This window comes from Pistacia vera, unplaced genomic scaffold (genome assembly GCF_008641045.1).
Source record: "Pistacia vera cultivar Batoury unplaced genomic scaffold, PisVer_v2 Contig588, whole genome shotgun sequence".
Lineage (NCBI taxonomy): Eukaryota > Viridiplantae > Streptophyta > Magnoliopsida > Sapindales > Anacardiaceae > Pistacia > Pistacia vera.
In genome coordinates, this window is record NW_022196432.1 from 242,415 (window position 1) to 266,404 (window position 23,990).

At 35.4% G+C, this 23,990-nt stretch overlaps 2 protein-coding genes across 2 annotated transcripts; one reads left to right on the plus strand and one right to left on the minus strand.

The window, feature by feature from the left end:
- Positions 1–1,475: 1,475 nt before the first annotated feature.
- Positions 1,476–8,674, minus strand: LOC116109704 (receptor-like protein kinase FERONIA; the record flags this gene model as incomplete). The annotated part of the gene is given in 4 exon segments (XM_031395929.1): positions 1,476–1,501; positions 1,701–1,785; positions 1,788–4,197; positions 8,517–8,674. Coding segments are annotated over 4 exon segments (2,679 nt in total), but the record flags the coding sequence as incomplete, so codon positions are not given.
- Positions 8,675–12,978: 4,304 nt separating this feature from the next.
- LOC116109712 (receptor-like protein kinase FERONIA) lies at positions 12,979–16,024 on the plus strand. Its single transcript, XM_031395936.1, is given in 2 exon segments — positions 12,979–15,664; positions 15,666–16,024. Coding segments are annotated over 2 exon segments (2,745 nt in total). The 5' UTR covers positions 12,979–13,073; the 3' UTR covers positions 15,820–16,024.
- Positions 16,025–23,990: the final 7,966 nt, after the last annotated feature.

Genomic DNA, 23,990 nt, shown 5'->3' on the forward strand with positions numbered 1-23,990 from the left:
TATGTAATGTTATATTACTTATATGATCATAATAATAGTATAATGTAATGTTATAATGAATTAAATAATTATACTATAACTATAATTTATATTATAATTAATTAAATTTAAATCATTTGATTAATAGACTAATGTTTATAATAGAATGTTTAATTGATAAGTAATTATTATAAATATAAGGTAATGTTATAATTAATTAATTTTTAATCGTTAATTAAGTAAGTATAATATAATAAATTAGTAAATTACTAATGTTTATGATGTAATGTTATAAATTCATAACTAATTATGTAATTATGAATCATTTAACAATGTAATGCTATAATTAAGTAAGTGATCATATATATAGTAATATATAATATTATAATTTAATTATAGTAATTATTAATAAATGTAATTATAATTAATATATATAATATGAATAAATATGAATTATTTAACTATAATGTAATGTTTAATTAATGTTTATAATGAAATGTTTATAGGTAATGTTATAATTAATTAAATTCTTATCATTCAATTAAGTATTGTGCTAATATTATGTAGCAAATTAGTAATTACTAATGTTTAAAACATAATATCATAACTCATAATCAATTAAGTAATTATTTAATTATGTATGTTATAATTAATTATATAATCATACTATATGTAATGTTATAGTGAATTAACTATTAAATAATCATACTATAAATTTTTAATGTATATTATAATTAATTAAATTTTTAATCATTTAATTAAGTTTGTACTAATGTTTATAATAAAGTCAATTAATTAAGTAGTAATCAATTAATGTAATGCTATAATTAATTATACTATAAATCAATTAAGTAATGTTATAAAATTATAATTAATTAAGTAATCATAACTATAATGTAATGTTATAATTGATTAAGTATGATATTTAACTAGTAATTAAATTTATTAATGTTTATCAATTTATCATATATAATAATGAATTACTAATTTATTAAGATATACTTAGAACTGATAATTGAAGTAATAACTAAATATATTATTACTCAATCAAATATACTATTTTATTCAAAAATATCTTTTAATAACATTAAAATTTAAAACACTTTTAATGGATCATAATTCCAATTATTCACTTAATTGATCAAAACTTTAATATTAATGTATTAATATATTAAAGCTTTTAATATGGTGTAATTTATATGTAATAAGTATAATTGTATTCGTATTTATTTAATTAGGTTATTCTAAAAATTTAACTTTTTCTATTTTAATTTTTTTATATGTAAAATAATAGAAACTCCCCATTATTTACATTTCACAAATATTCATTATAGTCCAGATTCCAAAAAGGTTCTAAACAGGTTCCAATATAGGTTCCAAAACAGGTTCCAAACAGGTTCCAAAACAGGTTCCAAAACAGGTTCAAACAGGTTCCAAACAGGTTTCAAACAGGTTCCAAAACAGGTTCCCAACAGGTTCCAAACAGGGTACCCCCTACAGGTTCCAAACAGGGTACCTTTTTAAAGGTTCGGTTCCGGTTCCGGTTCCTTCGGGGGTAAGAACCGGAACCGGAACGCCACAGTAGCGGTTCCAAAAAATTGGAACCGGAACCTACCCGCACAGTGCAGGTTCGGTAGGTTCGGTCCGGTTCCGGTTCTTACCCCGTTCCGGTTCTACCCGCTACCCGTGCTCACCCTACATAGTTCTCAACAGGATTTTCCCCTTATCAATCTCACCAACTTTGTCATCCTTCTCCTCACTTTTCTGAAGCTGCAATGCAAACTCAAGTCCATATACCACTTCACTCTGATGGTCGTTTGTCTTATATCATGCAAGCAGCTCACTGCTACTTCACCAAATTTCTTCAGACTCTCAGGTCCTATATTATCCTTCAAAAATGGATCAACAATCTGATCAAATGTTCCATTGTTATAACAATCTTGGGCCCAAACAGCCAAACTCGCTTGCTTCCTATCCAGCGCTCGAAGTACAAGTGGTCTAGCACACAAAACTTCAAACAACACTACACCGAATGAGTACACATCAGATTTTTCTGTCAGCTCCTGAAAAAGAAAGTACTCGGGATCTAAATATCCGAAAGTGCCTTTCACCATTGTACTAACATGAGTTTGGGACATGCTAGAGGGTCCTATTTTGGACAATCCGAAATCTGAAACCTTGGCCACCCATCTCTCATCTAACAAAATATTTGTTGTCTTCACATCACGATGAATGATAGTGTGCTTCGCGCCAGTATGAAGATAATGAAGCCCACGTGCTGCACCTATGCAAATCTAAAGCCGTTGATTCCATGGAAGAGGGGGATTATCGGTGTTATAGAGATGATCTCGTAGGGTTCCACAAGCCATGTAATTGTATACAAGGATCATTTCACCACCGTCGTCGCAATAACCAATTAGAGAGACCAAATGACGGTGTCTGAGCTGGGAGAGCATTTCAATCTCTGTTGTAAATTCCAGGGCACCCTGTTGTGACCCTGGATTTTGCCGTTTGATTGCAACAGGAGTGGCCTCATTATTAATAAGCCAGCCTTTGTACACGTTACCAAATCCGCCATTCCCGATAATTAGAATATCGTAGAAGTTGTTTGTAGCCACTTTGATTTCAGATAGAGAAAAGTATGAAGAAAGATAAGATGGTAATTGAGATGAGCCGCAGGGCTGGCTTGACTTGTTCATAGGAAAAGAAATTGGAACGGAAACTGAGCTTTTTGTTTTCCATTTACGCCGAAAAATGAATAAAACTGCAATAGAGAGTACGAAGACAAAGCTGGATACAACAATACCAATGACTGAAATTATACTAATCTTGGGTTTTGTTGATTTTGGACTTGTTGACATGACCTGTGGGCTGTTGATCTGAGCACCAGGATTAGGTCCCGCGAGATTTCCTTTATTGTCCACTTTTAAAATTTCAATCCCGTTCAAGAGGGGATCAGAATATTTTGTCTTCTGTTGAAGGGCTGGGAGTAGTGCAATAGAGAGATTCCGCTTCTTTCCAATTTCTTCTGATTCTATTATCACAGCGTAATCTTTGTAATAGGGTACACCAATTCCACCACTCCATTCAATTATGTCTGCCTTAGTTTCAGCTATATGGATCTCGAACGATCTATTACCGGCTCCAATTATCTCTACCCAAAACTCGCAAAAATGAAGCCTAACAAAATACGTAAACCCAGAATCCACTGGAAACTCCCAAGTGAGATCATAATTCTGGTTGTTTTTCTTGTCCGTTATGATCGATCTGGCTGTTCGATAGACTAGACTTGGAGCGGTATAGTTGCCTTCCTCGCGGAAATTGAGATCAAAAGTCATGTTAAAGAGAGAAATGACTCGTCTAACATCTGTCAAGTAGTCATTGTCATTGCCAAACCAGAGTCGAAACATGCCAGTGTCTTCTACGGGTGGCAAAAGACTCCCACCCACATTTAATCGGTAAACCGTCTCAAGGGCACTGCTATTTTCAATGCTGTAATAGCTATTCACCTGGCCAAGATATTTGAATCGCTTATGGGCTGGGGTGTAATAAAGATCAATCGGCATGGATAGTATTTCAATTCCATTGATGAAAGCAAATGCTTTGTGGTAGTAAGTACTTGGTGTGAAGGTTATGTTTAACCTCTGATCTTCTTCCACAATATCAATGCAGAACTCTTTGAAAAAGACGTCTTGGCCTATGGCAGCAGCCGAATGTAAAGCACTGAAGTTGCCTAGAAGAGTAAAAGAACCCGCTTTAACAGAGCACAAAACTTTAGAGCTGTCAAAATCTGGATACGAAGTTGGATAGAAATACAAGCGGATGAACTTTTGACCCGCCGTGAGATTGAATATATATATGAATGGCGAATAAGAGAGTCGTGCTTTCAAGAAGTATTTCTCGGAACTGCTGTTGGGTTGTTGAGGTGCTGTAGAGACTATCGAAGCGTTATTTTGGGGTTCAAACAGGGGGAAGTACTGAGAGCTATTATCTCCGAGCCATGTCCGTGTTTGATCTTCAGAGACGAAGCTGCCAGACGAGCCACAAGCGAGAAGTATGTTTTCTTGTGGATGGTAAGGATAAGTTAAATCACCAAAGACGCCGTAGGCAAGGTGCCAGACGACGAAGGAGAGATGGAATAGAGTGAGAATTGCTCGGATTTTAGCATGGAGATACTTACTGTACGTGTTCTCCACTGTGTGTCGTGAAGATGAAGCACTGGTAATTACAGCTTAGGCAGATGAGTAAAATATAAACGTAGGAATGATTGGAGAAATTGGGCACTACCAACGAAGACTTGGAAAAGTCTTGGAAGTCTTTGGCAGATACTTTACAAAAAGCGATGACAACTTGTTGAGGCATTTTCTCCACTAAAAATTGTTGCTTATGATTCCTCTTATCCTCCAACTTGTTGCAGAATATTAACAAATATTTTTATATCTTTCTCAATATGAAAAAGCGTGAATTCGTGTCCATGTTATTCATCACATGTACTATAATCATTACAGTTGTTTGTGATTTTTCCATTAAACTGGGAGAAGTCAAAGTTTCGTAAGGTTATAGCTCGACTCAGAATCAACTCGGTTCAACACTTGTTTGACCCAACATAAACTCGTCGAGATATAGTTAGCCCTAGCATAAACTAGTCACGACCAATCCTGACAGTTGTTCAAGCAGATCACAAATAAGCTTAAATCCCGGATATTTTAGAAGGGATTAGATCAACAGTAATAATGATGCGATCTTAGCACTCAATCGTGAGAATAGCAGAGTTGCATTTTAATCTAAATTATAATTCCTTTAATTTCGCTATTTCCTTTGTAAAAAACTTGTATATAAACAATTTTCAACGATGGAAAAAGGTTAACAAATTGTTCTAGGCATAATATTACTTTCTTGTAAATTCTCAAAGCAATAAGAAATATAGTGGACGTAAGTTTAAGATTATAACATGCTGAACCACTTTAAAAACTTAATTGTGTTCTTTACTTTTTCTGCATTTATGCATATTACATTGTTGACTAACTTTAATCACATGTACATCTGTTTCGATTCCACAAAGATCAATTGGATCACTCTAGTTTGTGTAATTAATTATTGCATCAACAATTACCATATAGAAAATTTAGTAGAAATCCATATAAAATCGCCACCAACGAGATTTTAATGTTGGAAAAGGTTTATTTATTTAGCTTTATGAAATTTAATATTAATCATTGTTACATGATAGCTAAACTAAACCCATACATGATAGTCAAACCACTGTTGCAACCATAGTCGGTCCCATCTACAGTAATTTGGTGATTTCGTCATCTTCTGCGACCAAAATAAACGTCGAAATCCAATGGAATTACCGAATTCTTGTAGATGTTTGTACCCACTTTTCACTATCTGAGATCAAAGTGGCTACCAACAACTTTGATGGTGTTCATTATTGGCGTTGTAGGGTTTGGTAATGTGTAGAAAGTAGAAAGGTTGCATTAGCGATGAGTCCACACCAATTAATTGCAACCAAATGGCTAAACCCAGGGTCACAACAGTGAGCCAACGAATTCAAAACCGAGAAATCAAACGTATACGTATTGTGTGCTAGACCACCTATAATTCATACGGGGATAAGAACCTAGCCGTGCATGTCGGGCGTGAGAGAAGGTGTTAGAAGTTGTATTTCAGTTCCAAATGCTTTTTGGTAGTAAGTACTTGGTGTGAAGGTTATGTTTAACCTTGATCTTCTTCCACAATATTAATCCTGAACTCTTTGAAAAAGACGTCTTGGCCTATGGCAGCAGCCGAAAGTAAAGCACTGAAGTTGCTTAGAAGAATAAAATAACCCGCTTTAACAAAGAAGGAAGCTTTAGAGCTGTCAAAGTTTGGATATTGAGTTGGATAGAAATACAGGCGGATAAACTTTTGACCGGCCGTGAGGTTGAATATGCATGTGAATGGCGAATGAGAGAGTCGTGCTTGCAAGAAGTATTTCTCGGAACTGGTTCTGGGTTGTTACAGAGCTGCAGAGGCTACTGATGCGTTGTTTTGAGGTTCAAACATGGGGAAGTATTGAGAGTTGTTATCTCCTAACCAACTCCGGTCATCTTGATCAGCAAAGCTGTCAGTGGAGCCACAAGTAAGTAATATGGCCTCTAGTGGAGTATATGGATATAATGAGTTATCGAACGGCGAGGGCAAGGTAGTTGTGGAAGCAAGCATAAAATGAGGTAAGAGATATTAATCGGATTTTGACATAAAGATACTCGTTGCAAGTTTTGGACATTGTCATAATGTACAGTATTATAGAATTGAAAAAAGTGGTTAACTAAGAGAAGAAACTATTTTCCTTTTGCAGACATACATGCTCAGACAGAAACAAACAATATATTTTATCTGGTTTGTTATACGTTGAGGACCCTATCCGAACCACATAAAAATATATCAAAAGAATAAAAAATAGATATTCACTATATAATTTAAGAACCATACTATACTTACTCACCATCTTACTAACCATCTTACTATCCTTTACAAATATAACGCATAGTACTGGTACTATACGCATAGTACGGGTACCATGTAAAATTTTAACAAAGGTTGTATGGCAGTTAGTACAAGTGGTGAGTAAGCATAGTGTTTTTCATAATTTAAATATTGTGACCTGGTTTGTGCAGTGTCATTTTCTCTTGTGAATGTCTGCAAATTTTTATTTTTTCATAAATCCGCTTTTCACCTCGTCAATGTATGAATTAACGTTCAATGCAGGCTACAAGTAAAACTGTGGCAAGGAATGTACAAGCCTTTGGCGCAAAGAATGCGTGATGAAAGACTACTTGTAGAAGTCTTTGACACGTTCAAAGTTCCAGCGTAAAACAAGTCTTGCTTGAATGGTTGACGAGGTCGATAGTAACTTAAATTTCATTTGCGTCTCAGGACTCAGAGCTCTCCAACTAGTCTTAAGATTGAATCGAGAGAAGGTTGGTGCAATTCATTCAATACAGGAAAATGGGTTTGTCTTTCTTCTGAAAAAAGAGAGGATTTCGAAAAACAGGTTCGTTCGAATTAAGGATCGAGAATATTTTGTGATCGTCTTTCTATTTTATTTTGACTCTTAATCTTATCCCTAAAGCCGCTTAAGGTCACGGCTATTAGAGCAAGATTTATCATCTTTGTGCCTTTCAAGTTAGTTAAAGGACAGTAGGTAAGGAAATTTCTTTTCTCAGAAGAATGTGATCCCCAATCCCTAATAACTAAATTGCATACATAAGAGACAGCTGGTTTCTTGTTTCTTCTCTAGTATTCCCTACTTGAACACAATCAAGGCTTTTTTGAAAAAACTCCCTATCTTCCAATCTCATGAGATGCAGCTTCTCTTCCGACTTTCCTGACTCGTCCCTCCCCTCCTGCCGGACTACCTGTCCCTTCATTCATTAAGGGAATGCCTGAAGGGCGGAGACTTGAGTCAAGATAGACTTGTTTTATTTTTCTTGAGTCCTCTCGCCTGAAACCGACCTTCAACTGCTGAAACTGTTATTGCGGCTGTGGCTGGTAGAGAAGGTGAGAACCACCAGTAGGTCGATCCTCGGCCGAAATTTTCCTGTAAGGCTGATAGCTCTTTGACATTCAGGACTTTCTCCTGTCATGCATCTCTACCTTGGCACTCTAACCGCCCTTCCCCAACGAGCAAAGAGAAGAGGACAGATAGGCTAAAGAGAGGTTAGTGCTAGTTAGTGTTAGAGAGCTTGCTGGATGAGAGCAGAGCAGACTAGATTGACTTCCACTTCCATACTCTAGTTTACATAGGGCTAATGGCTGGCTTGTTTGTCTAGTCCTACCTCTTCCCCCTAAGCTCTTAGTTCCATCCATGCACAAACATCCTCTTCTCCCGTTGAAGTAAGCAAGTAAACCACCTTGGTCAAAGTTGTCAGAGACTTTTGATTTACTTTTCGTTCTGGATCTCTGTTATCCTTTGAGTGGTGGCTGGTAGGCGGGAGACCTCTCAATCCTTACTTTTTGGGGAGAATAGCGGAGATGGTCAGAATGCCCCAAAATCGATTCGATTTCCTTACGGCGAGAAAGGATTGGAAAAGTCTAGTTAAAGAAACTAAAGACCAGCTAAGAGCCTAAGATACTCTGATGATCATTCTTTTCTTAAACTTGATCTGATTCAGTCTCTCTGTTCCTCTCTGTTAATTAATTGATCTTATGTATGTGTGTCAATCCTGTTAATTTGTTTTCAATTTATCTATGTTTATATTTTCTAATCAATCATATTGAATGAACCTGAAAACCTTGAGTTCATATATATCTTATTTATATGTATTATAGATGAATTTGACCTATTACACATCGTGTTTAATGGGATAATTAATTTTTTTGGGTAATCGAGGTGTTTGAGTCAGTTTGTGCTCACTTCAACTAATCTCTAGGGCTTATTGAACATCCTACAAGCCCAATGTTCTAAATAAATCACAAATATGATAGATGACCTTAAGGTGGTTTGAACTCAAAAAATCAATGAAGAGAGCAAATCTTCTTAACTATCAAACCAATCCCTTGGGGGTTTGTAATTGACCTTTTGTTCAACAGCTACTGCTGCAGAAAGAAATCCCTTGACTCCACAAAAATTTCCAGCTTCCCACAAAAATATTGCAATGGCTCCAATATTCACGATTGCCAAAAAAATTGCAGCTTCCCACAAGAACATTGTTATTATTATGCTCATTGATTCAACATCATGTTCTCGGTCTTTAGCAGATCCTTTGCACAAACTTCATCGAATGCTTGGGTACTTCTCATTAGAGCGAGATATCGCAACTACACTTCCAATTACATATTAAACTAACCGATCATTATTTATAAAATGAGATAATTTCAAATCATCTAACTCATGACATGCAAGAAAAAAGTTCACGAGTACAAAATGATATGATAATGCAAACACCTCCATAAAGCTAAAATTAATAATCCGGTCTCTTAAGTTTCACCAGCTTTTTGAGAATTTGCAACCGAAAGATACTGAAAATTCTTTCTTATTGACCCCTGAAATCTACATGTTCAATTCTGCATATCATAACTATGTCCATTCATTCTAAACTTGAATGTACTGATAATTCGAATCTCCTCAAATGCACTAGAGCTTTATAATTTAACTTTCCACCAGCAATATGAATAACTTACCAATCAATTTTCATTAAAAGGGAAGTTCTGTACTAAAAAAAGAATTTATAAAGTCAACCACAAACATATTCTATGGCAAGTGAAATGCATTTTTTCCACCCTACAAAAATAAAGCAATATATTTGTCTCATCAAGAGCATTCATCAAGGAACTTACAGCACGTAAAATGGTCCTCCGATCCCTTTCCCGAGCATTTTTAATAGCCTGTAATAAAATCAGCAAACCTGTTTGTTTCCGATACTAAAAAACAAAGTTTATAGTAACTGTGACGAGAAAACATAGTCAACACAACCAACCTCCTCAAGCATCTTTTGCTTAGCCTCTACTTCAGCAAGGTCTCTACAAAAAGGATCCCACAAAATACTTTAAGCATAACAATATTCTCAAAAACTAATTGCATATTTTTCTAGATATAATACGTATTAATCAATTCAATCATAAAATAATAAATATATATGAACATCAGACAAACCTTCCAACTACACATTTCACACGGCATCGACACTTTGCACATACATTTTGCTCCTTTGCACAACCCAAACCAACAGCATACCCACGAAGAAAAAACTTCAGTTTTCCTCTTTTCACTAATACATACTCCTAAAATATAAAAATAAATAAATAAATTGCACACCCACCAGCGCACAAACTATGATATGCTTGACGCACAGTCCTCTTTGGCCGGGTGGGTATCCAACGGTTCCGATTCTACCATTTACCTATGCTCATCCTTAATAATTTATTCTTATTGAAAATTCATCTCCAATTTAAAAAACTATTAATGTAGTGAATAGTGACATACAAAATTGATTCACATCTCTTTAAATTAGAAGGAAAATAATCACATTAATATACAAACCCACATTATACTCTCCCATGGCGAAAAAGGCCTGTCGGGTCGAGGACCCAAGAAACCCGGTCCAGAGACATGCAAATACGGATCCGGCCCAGTTCAATTCTAAATCCAGGTCCAACTCTCACAGTTCACACACTTTACCTTCCTTTCGGATTCATGATTTCCGAGAAGACACTATCATCATGTAGGGTCATACTCTTTCCACCACTACTAATCGTGCTCCTTGATCTACAGCTGTCTAATTGACCAACTAACCACTAAACATGTCATCATCATCATCATTGGCATTCACCTCTCCACGTGTCGTAACGGGCTCCCATCATTCATCTCAATCGGCCTTTCCGCTATCTCAAAGAACTTTTTCAAACACACCGCCGCATCTCACCCCTCAAGTTCGGATCATATTTTATAAATGAGATAATTTCAAATCTCTAACTCATGACATGCAAGTCATTCAATTCTCTCTCAAGTCTCGCCATGCGGTGGCAACCGGCAATGTAAAAAAAATGGGTTTAATTTGTATGCATGGCCATCAATAATTCAAATGGTGTATAATAATTGAAATGAAGCTTGTCTGAATTCCATTCTCATAGTCGCTCTTTTATGTCTTATCAGCTATCATGGAGTCGCGGCCACCCCAACTTTCCACACACCAAGACAACAATCGTCGATTCTTATTGACCACGTTCGTACCCCACCACTTTAGGAAGAAAAAGCTTAAATATATGCCATTCATTAATTCGGAAAACAATGTATCAAATGAAGCCATCTACTCCTTGCACGAGTCCATGAGGATAATATCTTTTTTTTTCTTTTTTTGTCTATATTAGCGACCTTCACTTGACTAGAAAAGAATCACCGAAGTAGAAGATTGATGTGAGAGAAGAAAACATGGAAAAGAATGTGATGAAAGGCCTCCGTATAGCGATTTTAGTTTGTGGTATTCATACTCTTCAACGCAACTCATTCTACGGCGGAGAGCAATAGCTCCACCGTTTTAGTACTGCGAGGCAAAAGATTTGCTTCATCTTTTCCCTCCTGTCACAACAAAAGTTGGTATCCAGAGGTTGACAGCTAATGATTGATTTAAATTTTCAAATGATAAAATTAACGAAAATATATAAAAACTATTCAAGTGTAAATTTTAGAAGTGGGGAAAATCTTAAATTATATTGGTGTGTTTTCTTCTCATTAATCAGGCCTTCTATCTCGGCTAGTCAAAACTATGTGACCATTAGTCAACCATTGATTCTCGTTACAGTGTAAGATATAACTAGCCAATAAAGACTGATAAATTGTGACTTGTTACGTCGGCGAACTTGCCTTAGCTGCCTTAGGTCAAGTCTAATTTAATTAAAAGACTAGTTCAAAGCATCAGATACTATTACCAGTTTGCTTGACACATGTTTATTTTAGTTTATAGTATTTTTTTTTTTTTTTTTTTAATGATCTGGGTGCTAGGTCAATTTGTGTGCACCTTAACTAATTCTCTGTGACTTTGAACTTAAGGATCCGATAAGCCTTTAGTGGCCACCCCTATTTAGGGGCTGAGGTAGATCGAACTCAAGACCTCTTAAGTAATACACTCAATAATCCTAGTTAATTATTCGACCACCCAGTGGTGGTTTAGTTTATAGCTTTCCTTCTTAAATTAAGTATTGTAACCTTTAACTTCTATAAGCATCATAATTCTATGTCTTTCGACCTCTTTGCCTCTGGTTCTCTCTAATTTTGAAAATCCTCCATATACATTCAATTAACATATGTGACTTCGGGTTTAGAGTTGCAACTCCTATAGGCTACATGTTTGATTTGTAAATAATATAGTTTCCATTACAAGTCACACATATGTATGTTTAAATGTATTGTTGTGCGTGAGTTTTTTGGAAGTTTTGGTAGCTTGACCAACATTAAGCTCGCCGCTACAACATAGAGCTCAAGGTGATCTAAAACTCGTTGCATTCTAAAACTCGCAAGGGCATGAAGGTCGGAAGTGGTCAAAGCTCGCTGCGACCTATTTAAGAGCTCTTTGACAGGTCAAAGAATAAGCCTTGTCTCATAATATCTTGAAGGAGATAATATCAACACTCGATTAGCCCAACTTTGGCCACAATAATGGGAATCACGGGATTCATATCGAGCAAGATCGCCATCTTGGATTTGTCGGGCTTCCCTATTTTAAATTCTCTTATAAAAACCCCCCAAAAAATAGTATAAGGGGGTTAGAAAATTGTTATGGGCAAAAATACATTATATGTAAATTTTAATTCTCAAACGTAGTAAGACAAAATAGTAGACGTAGGTTTGAGATATAGCTCACGGAACCACTCTAGAAATCGTCCTGTGTTCTCATTTTTGTCTCTTTTCTCATTCCTTACTGATTTTTATTAACAGGCACATATCCGTTCTGATTCCATCAGGGTCAATCGAAACCCTCTGGTTATTACATATTTTTATAGCAACATGTATAAAAATAGATGTTAAAAAATAATGTCAACTACTGAAGGAACTGATATCTAAGTTTCCACAACTTAACGTCTGACATCCTCTAATTTGATTAATTGGATATGTTTTAAACTTTTTTATTAAATTGTTGATTTTTTTAAATAACAATCTGATTTTTTAAAATTAAATTATAACAAGAATCGTAAAATAATAAATAAATTGGTTATTCAAATCTATTCCAAATACAGTAGATTTAATTCTTTATGAGTTACCATTGGATGCACTTGTATTGGGGATAACTGCAATAAGACTTCAGTTTATTTTAGTCACTATCATGTCATTAATTAACCTCATAGACTAAAATGTTACTATAAGGGCCAAAATATTACTAAATAATTATAGTGGACTGAAGTTGTTTACCGAGACGGACGAGGACCGACAAACTGGGTTTACTTTCCACACCACTACAACGCTCTGCTACCTCTTCCACTTGTAGAAGTCTTTGGCAGCATTCAAAGTCTATGCGAAAACGCCAAAACTTTTTTCTCCATCGCCATTCTTGCTTGAAGGGCCATCATTGATCGATCTATATACTAATCTACATTGGTTGTAGTTCCTAATTTTCATGACACACACAAACACAATGGAGAACACTTGGAGGAAATATCTCCATGCCAAAATCCACCCAATTCTCGCTCTATTCTGCCTCTCCTCCTTCGTCCACCACCTTGTCTTAGCTGTTCCCGATCAGTCACTGTATCCTTACCAGCCAAGGGAAAACCTAATTATTGCTTGTGGCTCGTCTGACAACTTCATCTCTCAAGATAAGCGGCCCATACTTGGAGATAACAGCTCTCAGCACTCCCCCCTGTTTGAGCTCCAAAACAACGCTTCGATAGCCTCTACAGCACCTCAACAACCCAGGAGCAGTTCCGAGAAGTACTTCTTGAAAGCACGACTTTCTTATTCGCCATTCACATACATATTTAATCTCACGGCCGGTCAAAAGTTCATCCGCTTGTATTTCTATCCAACTTTGTATCCAGACTTTGGCAGCTCTAAAGCTTTCTTCTCTGTTAAAGCAGGTTCTTTTACCCTTTTAAGCAACTTCAGTGCTTCAATTACGGCTGCTGCCATAGGCCAAGATGCCTTTTTCAAAGAATTCTGCCTTAATTTGGAAGAAGGTGAAAGGTTAAACATAACCTTTTCTCCAAGTCCAGACTATCAACAGGCATACGCATTCGTCAACGGAATTGAAATAGTATCCATGCCTACCAATCTTTATTACACCGGAACAGACAGTAAGAAATTAAAATTTCTTGGCCAGACCTCGAACCCAGTAACCAGCATTGAAAATAGCAGCGCTCTTGAGACGGTATACAGAATAAATTTGGGGGGGCGTCTACTTTCACCAGAACTGGACACCGGCATGTATCGAACCTGGTTTAGCAATTACCTGGACTACTTGACAGATGCTAGAACGGGCGCTATTATTAAGAACACTAGTATCGATGTCCATTTCAGCGGAATACCTAATTACACTGCTCCCGTTGAAGTCTATCAAACAGCCATGTCGATGGGAGACAGCGAGGAGGATAACGTCAATTATTGGCTCACCTGGGAGTTTCCAGTGGATTCTGGGTTTACTTATTTTATCAGGCTTCATTTTTGCGAGTTTCAGGAAGAGATAACAGAACATGCCCATAGAGTGTTTGAGATCGAAATAGCAAATCAGACTGCTGAGACTGAAGCAGACATCTTAGAATGGAGTGGAAAAGGTAGTCCAACATACAGAGATTACGCTGTGATTATTGGATTAAAACAAAATTTAAAGAAGCAGAATCTCTCTGTTGCACTCCAACCAGCGGAAGGATGGAAGACTAACTATTCTGATGCCATCTTGAATGGCCTTGAAATCTTCAAAGAGGACAATCAAAAAAATCTAGCCGGATTTAATCCTGACGATCTCATCACCCCATCAGCGGTACCCCAGAAAAATTCACGATCAGCAAGTCCCAAAAATAATCGTAAAACCATAGTAGCCATCGTTGCTGGTGTTGCATCCGGCTTTATCCTATTTTCTCTGATATTTTTTTTCATTTCCCGGCGAGCAAGGAAGGTCAATGACTCAGGTTCAAGCACTTGGGCTTCATTATGGGGCCCATTTTCTTTTTCTACGACCAAGTCAACTAAGTCCGGCGGCTCATCTCTACCGTCTGATCTTTGTACCCACTTTTCACTATCTGAAATCAAAACGGCTACCAACAACTTCGATGATGTTTTCATTATTGGCGTTGGAGGGTTTGGTAACGTGTACAAAGGCTACGTTAACGATGGGTCCACACCAGTCGCAATCAAACGGCTGAACCCAGGGTCACAACAAGGAGCCAACGAATTTAACACTGAGATTGAAATGCTCTCTCACCTTAGACACCTTCATTTGGTATCTCTCATTGGCTATTGCAACGATAATGGCGAGATGATCCTTGTGTACGATTACATGTCTCGTGGGACCCTACGTGATCATCTTTATAAAGGCGATCATCCATCTCTACCATGGAATCAACGGCTCGAGATTTGCATAGGTGCAGCCCGCGGGCTTCATTATCTTCACACAGGCGCGAAGCACGTCATCATACATCGTGATGTGAAGACAACAAATATTTTGTTGGATGAAAAATGGCTGGCCAAGGTGTCTGATTTTGGATTGTCTAAAATGGGACCCACTACAATATCCCAAACACACGTCAGCACAGTAGTGAAAGGCAGTGTAGGTTACTTGGATCCTGAGTATTATAGACGTCAGCAGCTTACTGAAAAATCTGACGTGTACTCATTTGGTGTCGTGTTATTTGAAGTGTTGTGCGCTAGACCACCAATACTTCGAACAGGGGATAAGAAGCAAGTGAGTTTAGCTGTTTGGGCGCAACAATGTCATCGCAATGGGACGCTTGACCAAATTGTTGATCCTTTTTTGAAGGGTAAGATAGCGCCTGAGTGCCTGAACAAGTTCGCCGAGGTAGCAATGAGCTGCTTGGATGATAAAGGAACCGAACGGCCATCGATGAGTGAAGTGGTGTGGGGACTTGAGTTCGCATTGCAGTTACAGGAGACTGCAGAGAAGAATGAGAAGTTTTGTGCTGAGGATGAGAATGGAAAGAATGAGATTCCGTTGATGAAATATGAATATGATGTTAATAGCGGGGATTTGTTCAGTTAACATTGGTGAACGTGTGTTGGAATCAAAGACCATTAGTACTGTGGCATTAACAAGTAGTAGTGATGATCAAAGTCTTTCTACCAAAAGTTCTGATGGTAGACGCGTTTCTGGAGCTGTCTTCTCTGAGATCATGAATCCACGAGGGCGATGATCTTGTTCATGACGCTGTCTAACTTGATCGAGTCGGGGATCGATGTACTTTCCTTAGTTTGCTTTTCATTTTTCCTAGTAAAAATTAAGCATGAATTCAAGATAAGAGCGATTATGTTTCAATAGTTTTTCTATAGCCAGCAATCATGAGAAGATTTTGGTGCAAATTAAAATTTCCTTTATTATAACTTTTCTTACAACTGATTTAATAGTTGAGACGATTACGAATCCTTTATTAGCGTATTTTATTATTTGATGTTGCTATAGTGAATATATGGATCAGAGATCAATGAAAAAAAGAAACTAGTAATCATATTGTCTCCCTGAACTAAGATTCTTCAAACCTTTAGCTTAAAGATGAATACTAAAGTGTGCCTTCATTATTTAAGGTATTTAAATAATAAAATACTTATACTCTGTATTAATAATTTGAAAATATATTCTTTATAAAATTTTAATATCTCATTAACATATATCCTTAGGCCAATAGTAACATTTTGAACAATTGAAATGGAGAATTTATCAAGTTCATATCTATTGATACAAAAACTCACACTAACTAAATAAACTCAATTCGTTGACAGAATCGGATTGAATTGTCGGCATGATTAAAGATAATCAACTAAGGAAAGCAAATGATATGTATCTCACAAGATGGTCTGATAATCCAACTCTATTCATTCCTATATTAACACAAATTCAACAAGCTTCTTGTACTCTACATTATCTCTATTTAATTTTAAAATTTCATAATATATCCTTATTTTTATATTTTAAATAGGTTATGTTATTATAGTACATTTTTTAGTTATTTTAATAATAAAATGTACTTACAAACCACATTTTATCAAACACGTCAAATACTTATCAATCATTTATAAGTATTTTAATCAAACACGTAACTATTTAAATTTTAAACGCTTATAAACTTAAATTAACTTATAAGTACCAGCTGCTTATAAGTTCAAATTAACTTATAAGCTAATTTTCGTAAGCTTAGACAAACATTCTCTTAATAGTTAATTTTTTTTTAGATAACCAGGATATCTAAGCTAATTTACATACACCTTAATTAATTTTTGAAATCATTTAAATACCCTACAAAAACCAAAAGAGTCACAAAATGGTAAGTAACCTCGCTGTTACTTGAGCCCATAACAGAAATGTCTGGAGCAGCTAGACATAAACACTTACATCCAGCTCTGAGGCATCACGCAAGACTTCTCAGTCTCGAATGAATCTCCCCGTGCACCTACAGTGTTGTTGGAGACAAGACCAGAACTGCCTGCCAGCATTGCCATCAAACTTCCACCATGCACCCTACCTTCTGGAACAAAAACAGACTTTGATTTAATATGGGATTTTGGGACATTGGGGACTCCATGCTTGGAATCTGGATGACTTCCACCTCCTGAAGTTCCTACAGTCCCCACCATCATGGAATCCACATTAATTCATNCAGCAATCATGAGAAGATTTTGGTGCAAATTAAAATTTCCTTTATTATAACTTTTCTTACAACTGATTTAATAGTTGAGACGATTACGAATCCTTTATTAGCGTATTTTATTATTTGATGTTGCTATAGTGAATATATGGATCAGAGATCAATGAAAAAAAGAAACTAGTAATCATATTGTCTCCCTGAACTAAGATTCTTCAAACCTTTAGCTTAAAGATGAATACTAAAGTGTGCCTTCATTATTTAAGGTATTTAAATAATAAAATACTTATACTCTGTATTAATAATTTGAAAATATATTCTTTATAAAATTTTAATATCTCATTAACATATATCCTTAGGCCAATAGTAACATTTTGAACAATTGAAATGGAGAATTTATCAAGTTCATATCTGTAGATACAAAAACTCACACTAACTAAATAAACTCAATTCGTTGACAGAATCGGATTGAATTGTCGGCGTGATTAAAGATAATGAACTAAGGAAAGCAAATGATATTTATCTCACAAGATGGTCTGATAATCCAACTCTATTCATTTCTATATTAACACAAATTCAACAAGCTTCAATTACTTTACATTATCTCTATTTAATTTTAAAATTTCATAATATATCCTTATTTTTATATTTTAAACAGGTTATGTTACTATAGTACATTTTTTAGTTATTTTAATAATAAAATGTACTTACAAACCACATTTTATTAAACGCGTCAAATACTTATCAATCACTTATAAGTACTTTAATCAAACACGTAACTATTTAAATTTTAAATACTTATAAGCTTAAATTAACTTATAAATACTAGCTGTCTATAAGCTCAAATTAACTTATAAGCTAATTTTCATAAGTTTAGACAAATATTCTCTTAATAGTTAATTTTTTTTAGATAACAAAGATGTCTAGATTAATTTACATGCACCTCAATTAATTTTTAGAATCTTTTAAATACCTTACAAAAAAACCAAATAAGTCACAAAATAGCAAGTAACCCTCGTCTGTTACTTGAGCCCATAACAGAAATGTCTGGAGCAGCTAGACATAAACACTTACATCCAGCTCTGCTGCATCACGCAAGATTTCTCAGTCTCGAATGAATCTCCCCGTGAACCTACAGTGTTGTTGGAGACAAGACCAGAACTGCCTGCCAGCATTGCCATCAAACTTCCACCATGCACCCTACCTTCTGGAACAAAAACAGACTTTGATTTAATATGGGATTTTGGGACATTGGGGACTCCATGCTTGGAATCTGAATGACTTCCACCTCCTGAAGTTCCTACGCTCCCCACCATCATGGAATCCACATTCCTGTCATCAGCAGTAACAACCTCATTCATCTTACAAGGCTTGTTACATTTGGGATCCTGTACAATAGATCCTATAATGGCACCACCTTGTACCCTCTTATCCTGCACCAGGCCACTGTGAAGCGCACAAAGACCCGTCTTCCCCCTTGCAAATGAGCTACAAGGACCAGTAGCTTGGGGTCCATATTCTGAACCAGGATGACCCCAGGAGCATCTTTTCCCTCCACCATGTGCCTTACAGAAGTCAGTGCTACCTTGTGCACTCTTGCCACACCCTTCAAACTTGCATCTCTTGCCCCCACCATGAAGGACACAAAAGTCTGTCCGTCCCCTAGCACTCTTTGTACCCTCAGGTACAGCACACCTCTTACCACCGCCTTGTGCTACACAAAAGTTTGTTCCCATGCGCACTCTTTGTACAAACCCCACCACCTCGAAAAGTACATTTTTTTTCCACCTCACGGCGATTAATTATAAATTAAAAAAAAATATGTCAGATTTGTCGGTGTATAAATTTAATATATATATTTTTTTATAACTGTAACATTGCTCTTTCCTTATTGATGGCCACATGTCGTTTGTCTTTATTTATTGACAGGATGCACCATCAATAATTCAAGTGGTGTATAATAATTAAAATGAAGGTTGTCTGTCATCCATTCTCTTACTCTTGGTCCTTTATGTCTTATCAGCTATCATGGAGGTCGGGGCCACCCCAACTTTCCACAAACGAAGACAACAATCGCTGATTCTTATTGGCCACGGTTCACACCCCACCACTTTTAGGAAGAAAAAGCTTTAATATATGCCATTCATCAATTCGGACAACAATATCAAATGAAACCAATCCACTCCTTACACGTGTCCATGAGGATACTATCTTTTTTTTATTTTATTTTTTTATTTCTATATTAAGCGACTCCGCTTGACTTGAAAAAGAATCACCGAAGTGGAAGATTGAGAGTGTGAACTGAGGAAGAAAACATGGAAAATAATGTGATGAAAGGTCTCCGTATAGCGATTTTAGCTATTGTGATATTCATACTCTTCAACGCAACTCATTCTACGGCGGAGAGCAACAGCTCCACCACTCAGTACTGCGATGCTTCTAATATGCTTGATTGCCTAGTTGCAGATGACGAAGATGTTGAGTTCTTATTTGACTCGGAAGCCGCTAAAGCACCATCTTTTAACATAGGAAATACTGCTCAAAACGGTGTAGCGGTTAATTGCGGGAATGGGAAACCGTATTGGTCCTGTTTGCCAGATCCGCATGCTGCCAAAATCCAGGAACATTGTTACGACTTGCAACATCATCCCACTTACAATCCTGCATGCCACTACTAAATATTGCTAGCTCGTCATCTCTTGGCTGGTAGCTGCAAGTTAAGGTGTGCTTCATTTCAGCAAAGTTTTATTGTATTATGAAGTTTAATCATGATATGTTAGTCATGGAGATCTTTTTTACTACATCAGCTATCCTCCTTTTTCGTTTGTAATGGTTTCGTCGGGAAAGATAGTGTTGGCCAATTTCTTTATTATTATATATATAATTAATGCCAACAGCTAAATGTCAAAGTTTGTGCTACTTCTCCTTGTAAATTACTAAATTATTCATCTCCCCCATCATTTTCATTTTTTCTGGGTAGTACTCAATGATGAAAAGGTCTGTCGAATGTTGTTAGCTTGAAGGTAACAACTAAACTCTATTGGAATTTAGAAAAGCTTGTTTTGCCATGCATATCCCCAACATTTTTTTTTTTTTAAAATAATAGGATTTTACAAATTTTTGGTTAAAGTCTTTAGCTTGTATAAAATGGACTCAGTAATTGCTCAGGTAGTTTTCTTCTGATTGCAGTGAGGATTTTAGTTGTCTTCATTCTTCTTCTGTGAATCAATGTGTCGGTCTGAGATTTTCTTAAAAATTCAGTTAAATATTTGATTCTTCAGTAATAGAGAAGAGAATCTTTCTCAAATTTCTTGGTACTTCTGTTTTTATTGTTTTTGTTTTTTTATATTTAGTGTTGAAACTAGTTTATATGTATTTTAATTAATTTTTTAAAACTTTGAAATTATCAACTGAATAAAATCTTTAACAACCATCTTCATTAAGAATCGAGGAGAAACTCGGATTTAGACTCTTGAATTTTTTTGTTAACTGCTTAATTTCACAAGTTGAGACACTGAGGAAGAGATTTATTTTCTTTTGGTCTGATTAATTACTCCGACAAACAAGATTTTTCTAAACCACTCCAATTTTTATCTATTCTTACGGCATAAAAGTGACAATACAAACGATTTGCTTTGAAAATGATTTCTGTATTTTTAAAATTGAAAATTTGAGATGTGACGTGCTTTTCATAATTTTAGCCCTTAAAGTGAAATGAATAATTTCAATTTTAACCCTCTGGTGTTTTAAGGATAGTTATTGATGATTTTTGGCGTTGAATTTTAAAACTTTAGAAATTCATCACCAACCCACGTGAGCCAACGACTCCTGTCATTTCGCAAAGATTATCAATTAAAAGATAATGAATATAAATCCTGAAAATATTATAATATTCTGTCTTATATAGACTTTAAGACCATAACTCATTTATTTGGGGTATATTTTAGGGACATAAACTGGGTAAGTTATGTTAGATATTAAGATTTTCATGCCCATGTTCACCTCTTTTATGAATACCCAAGTATATTCTATTATACATTCTAAAAAATGGGATGGGTTGGTGTTATTTTCTTACTGAAAAACCTTAATTAAATCGTTCAATTTGACCCTTTTTTTATATATTGACAAAAATCAAATCTAACACAATATATATAGAATATTTCTTAAAATATATTAATCAAAATGATAAATAATAATATGATCAAATATAAAATTTATATTTAAAGTTTAATAATTCTACAACAAAAATTATCCAAACAAAATAAATAAAATTGGGGTTCTCTATCATTTGATCTCTGTTCGCTCTAATTTTATAAAATGTTCAATATACACAACTTCAATTAACCTAATTTGGCGAGTTTTAGATATAGGGTTTAGGTTATGTGTTTCAATACATTTTATTTGTTAAATCTGGTCAATTAATTGGAAAACGAGTCCATGTCATACATAATTAAATTAATTATCATGTATGGATGAATTTGACCTACAAGACATTCACCAAACCAAATTTGTCTCTTCCTTCTTGTCTTTATTATTTTTGTTGTATCATGCATGGAAAATTCCAAAGCTCTGCTCCGGATATGAATGAATGAAAATTTGAAATAGAATAAGCAATACAGCCCAAGCAAGTTTTCTGAAAAAAATAAAAATAAAAATAAAAATTATTCTATATAAATTCAATGGAAATTAATAACTTTATTTTATCTTCTTCTTAGTTTCGATTGTAGAATAGTATTTATAAGTAAACGTTTTGCTGACAAATTAAAAATTTTATTCAACCCAAACTAAGAAAATTCTGGCTACTACGTATAAGAGCAAATAATAATAATAACATAATATCGCCGTAATTAACACTTAGGTCATGTTTGTTTGGGGTGAATGAAATTGGGAACGAGAATCTTACTCCTTATCCTTTGTTTGGCTTATAAGAGTGACATAATAAGGAATGAGATTTTCATTCCTTAAAGATGTGTTTGGTTGGGGATTATATAAAATTACTAAAGTAATATCTTTTTATATTACTTGATTACCATGTTTGGTCGTCAAGTAATATAAGATTTCAATAATTTTTCAATACTAATAGTAGTTATTGTTGGTAATATAGGAGGTAATTTGATTACTTTCATTTTCTTAGGTATTATAAGATTACTTGGTAATCTTATTTTTGTTACAAATTTACCCTTCACTATTAAATTTTTTAGACAATAATGCCCTTATTTTGAAATTAATTTACATGAACTCTACCATTACAATTTTACCCATAAATAGTTAAAGTTCTGGACAGTAATGCCCTTGTTTCTAAAACAATTTACAAGCCACCTAAGAGGATTGCTATAGCTAGCCACCACCACCACCACCACCAGCGGCCACTGTCAGCCAACGTCATTGGAATGACGCATGATTGATTGGATCTGGTTAGCTGTCCATTGATATGACCTTTTTCGGCCATATCGATAGCCATAAACGACAAGATGGCCATGGATCTGGGATTTTTTGGGTTGGGCAGCAGTTGGTATTAAGCTGGATCTGGGCTGATTCCGGCATCACTGTCGGCCCTAACCACCACCATCTTAATCCTCTCGTTTTCCTCTTCAAATCCCACTAAACCTCATCACCAGAACTGCCGTCGACGAAGCCCACTGTTTTTCCATGATTTCCTTTTGTCTCGGTGCTTTTTTGGTCACGTTTTCTACCGAAAATCACCCACACTTACACCGATTGACTCCCCTTCACCTCTTCTTCAAAACCCCACAAAGAACATCTCCATTGCACTTCCCAATAGATGACCGACGGTGGTTTAGGCGACCGGCAGTGCCTTGGGAAGGTGAGGGTGTTTTTGTTAAAAATTAAACTTTTATGTGGTTGGGGTATTTTAGCAAAATCTCAAATGTAAGGGGTTAAAAGAAATGATTCAAAAATAATAATAATAATATTATTATATTAATATTTTAAAAGGAGGGCAATTTAGTAATTTATATAACATATCCACCAATTTATTCCTCCCAACCAAACATAACAACATAACATACCCACCAATTTATTCCAACCTACCAAACACATTTTCCTAAAAATTTCCGTAATCTTCAAAGGAATATATCTTTCCATCAATATAATATTCCCAATAATACAATATTCCTTGAACCTAACGCACCCAAAAAGTTAAGTGGAATCCCTCCCAAATTTGTGAGGAATGTTATCCGTTACTAGTCATGGATGGTTAAAATTACCTAATTTTTCTTTTTTAAATTATGATTGTTCATTTTATCCTTAAATCAATTTATTTAAATTTAAATCATTTTATAATTGATAATTATTTTATCAAAATGTTGCAACAACTAGACCTGGCAAAACAGGTGGGTGGGCCGGGTACGGTCCGGGTCAAACAGGTACGGGTCCTTATACAGGTCGAGATATACGGGTCCAAAATATTGGACCCGTGCCCTACCCTATACGGGTATGGGTGGACCCATTTTTTCTCTCTCCAGACTTTGGTTTTTATTTCACCCATAATAGTTTTCAATTATAATAGTTACACTCCCAAAATTCCTGCAGTTTTAATTTTTTACATTTACACCCCTAAATGAACTACTCAAATCAGGAAAATTGATGATTAAAGGAATAAAAAAGATTACAACTTCTTCACATGCAAATATGAAAATGCTAAAGATTCCCTTAGAAGTTTTTTATTGCAGATTGCATTTCCTCAATAAAGCATACCAATCCTAAGA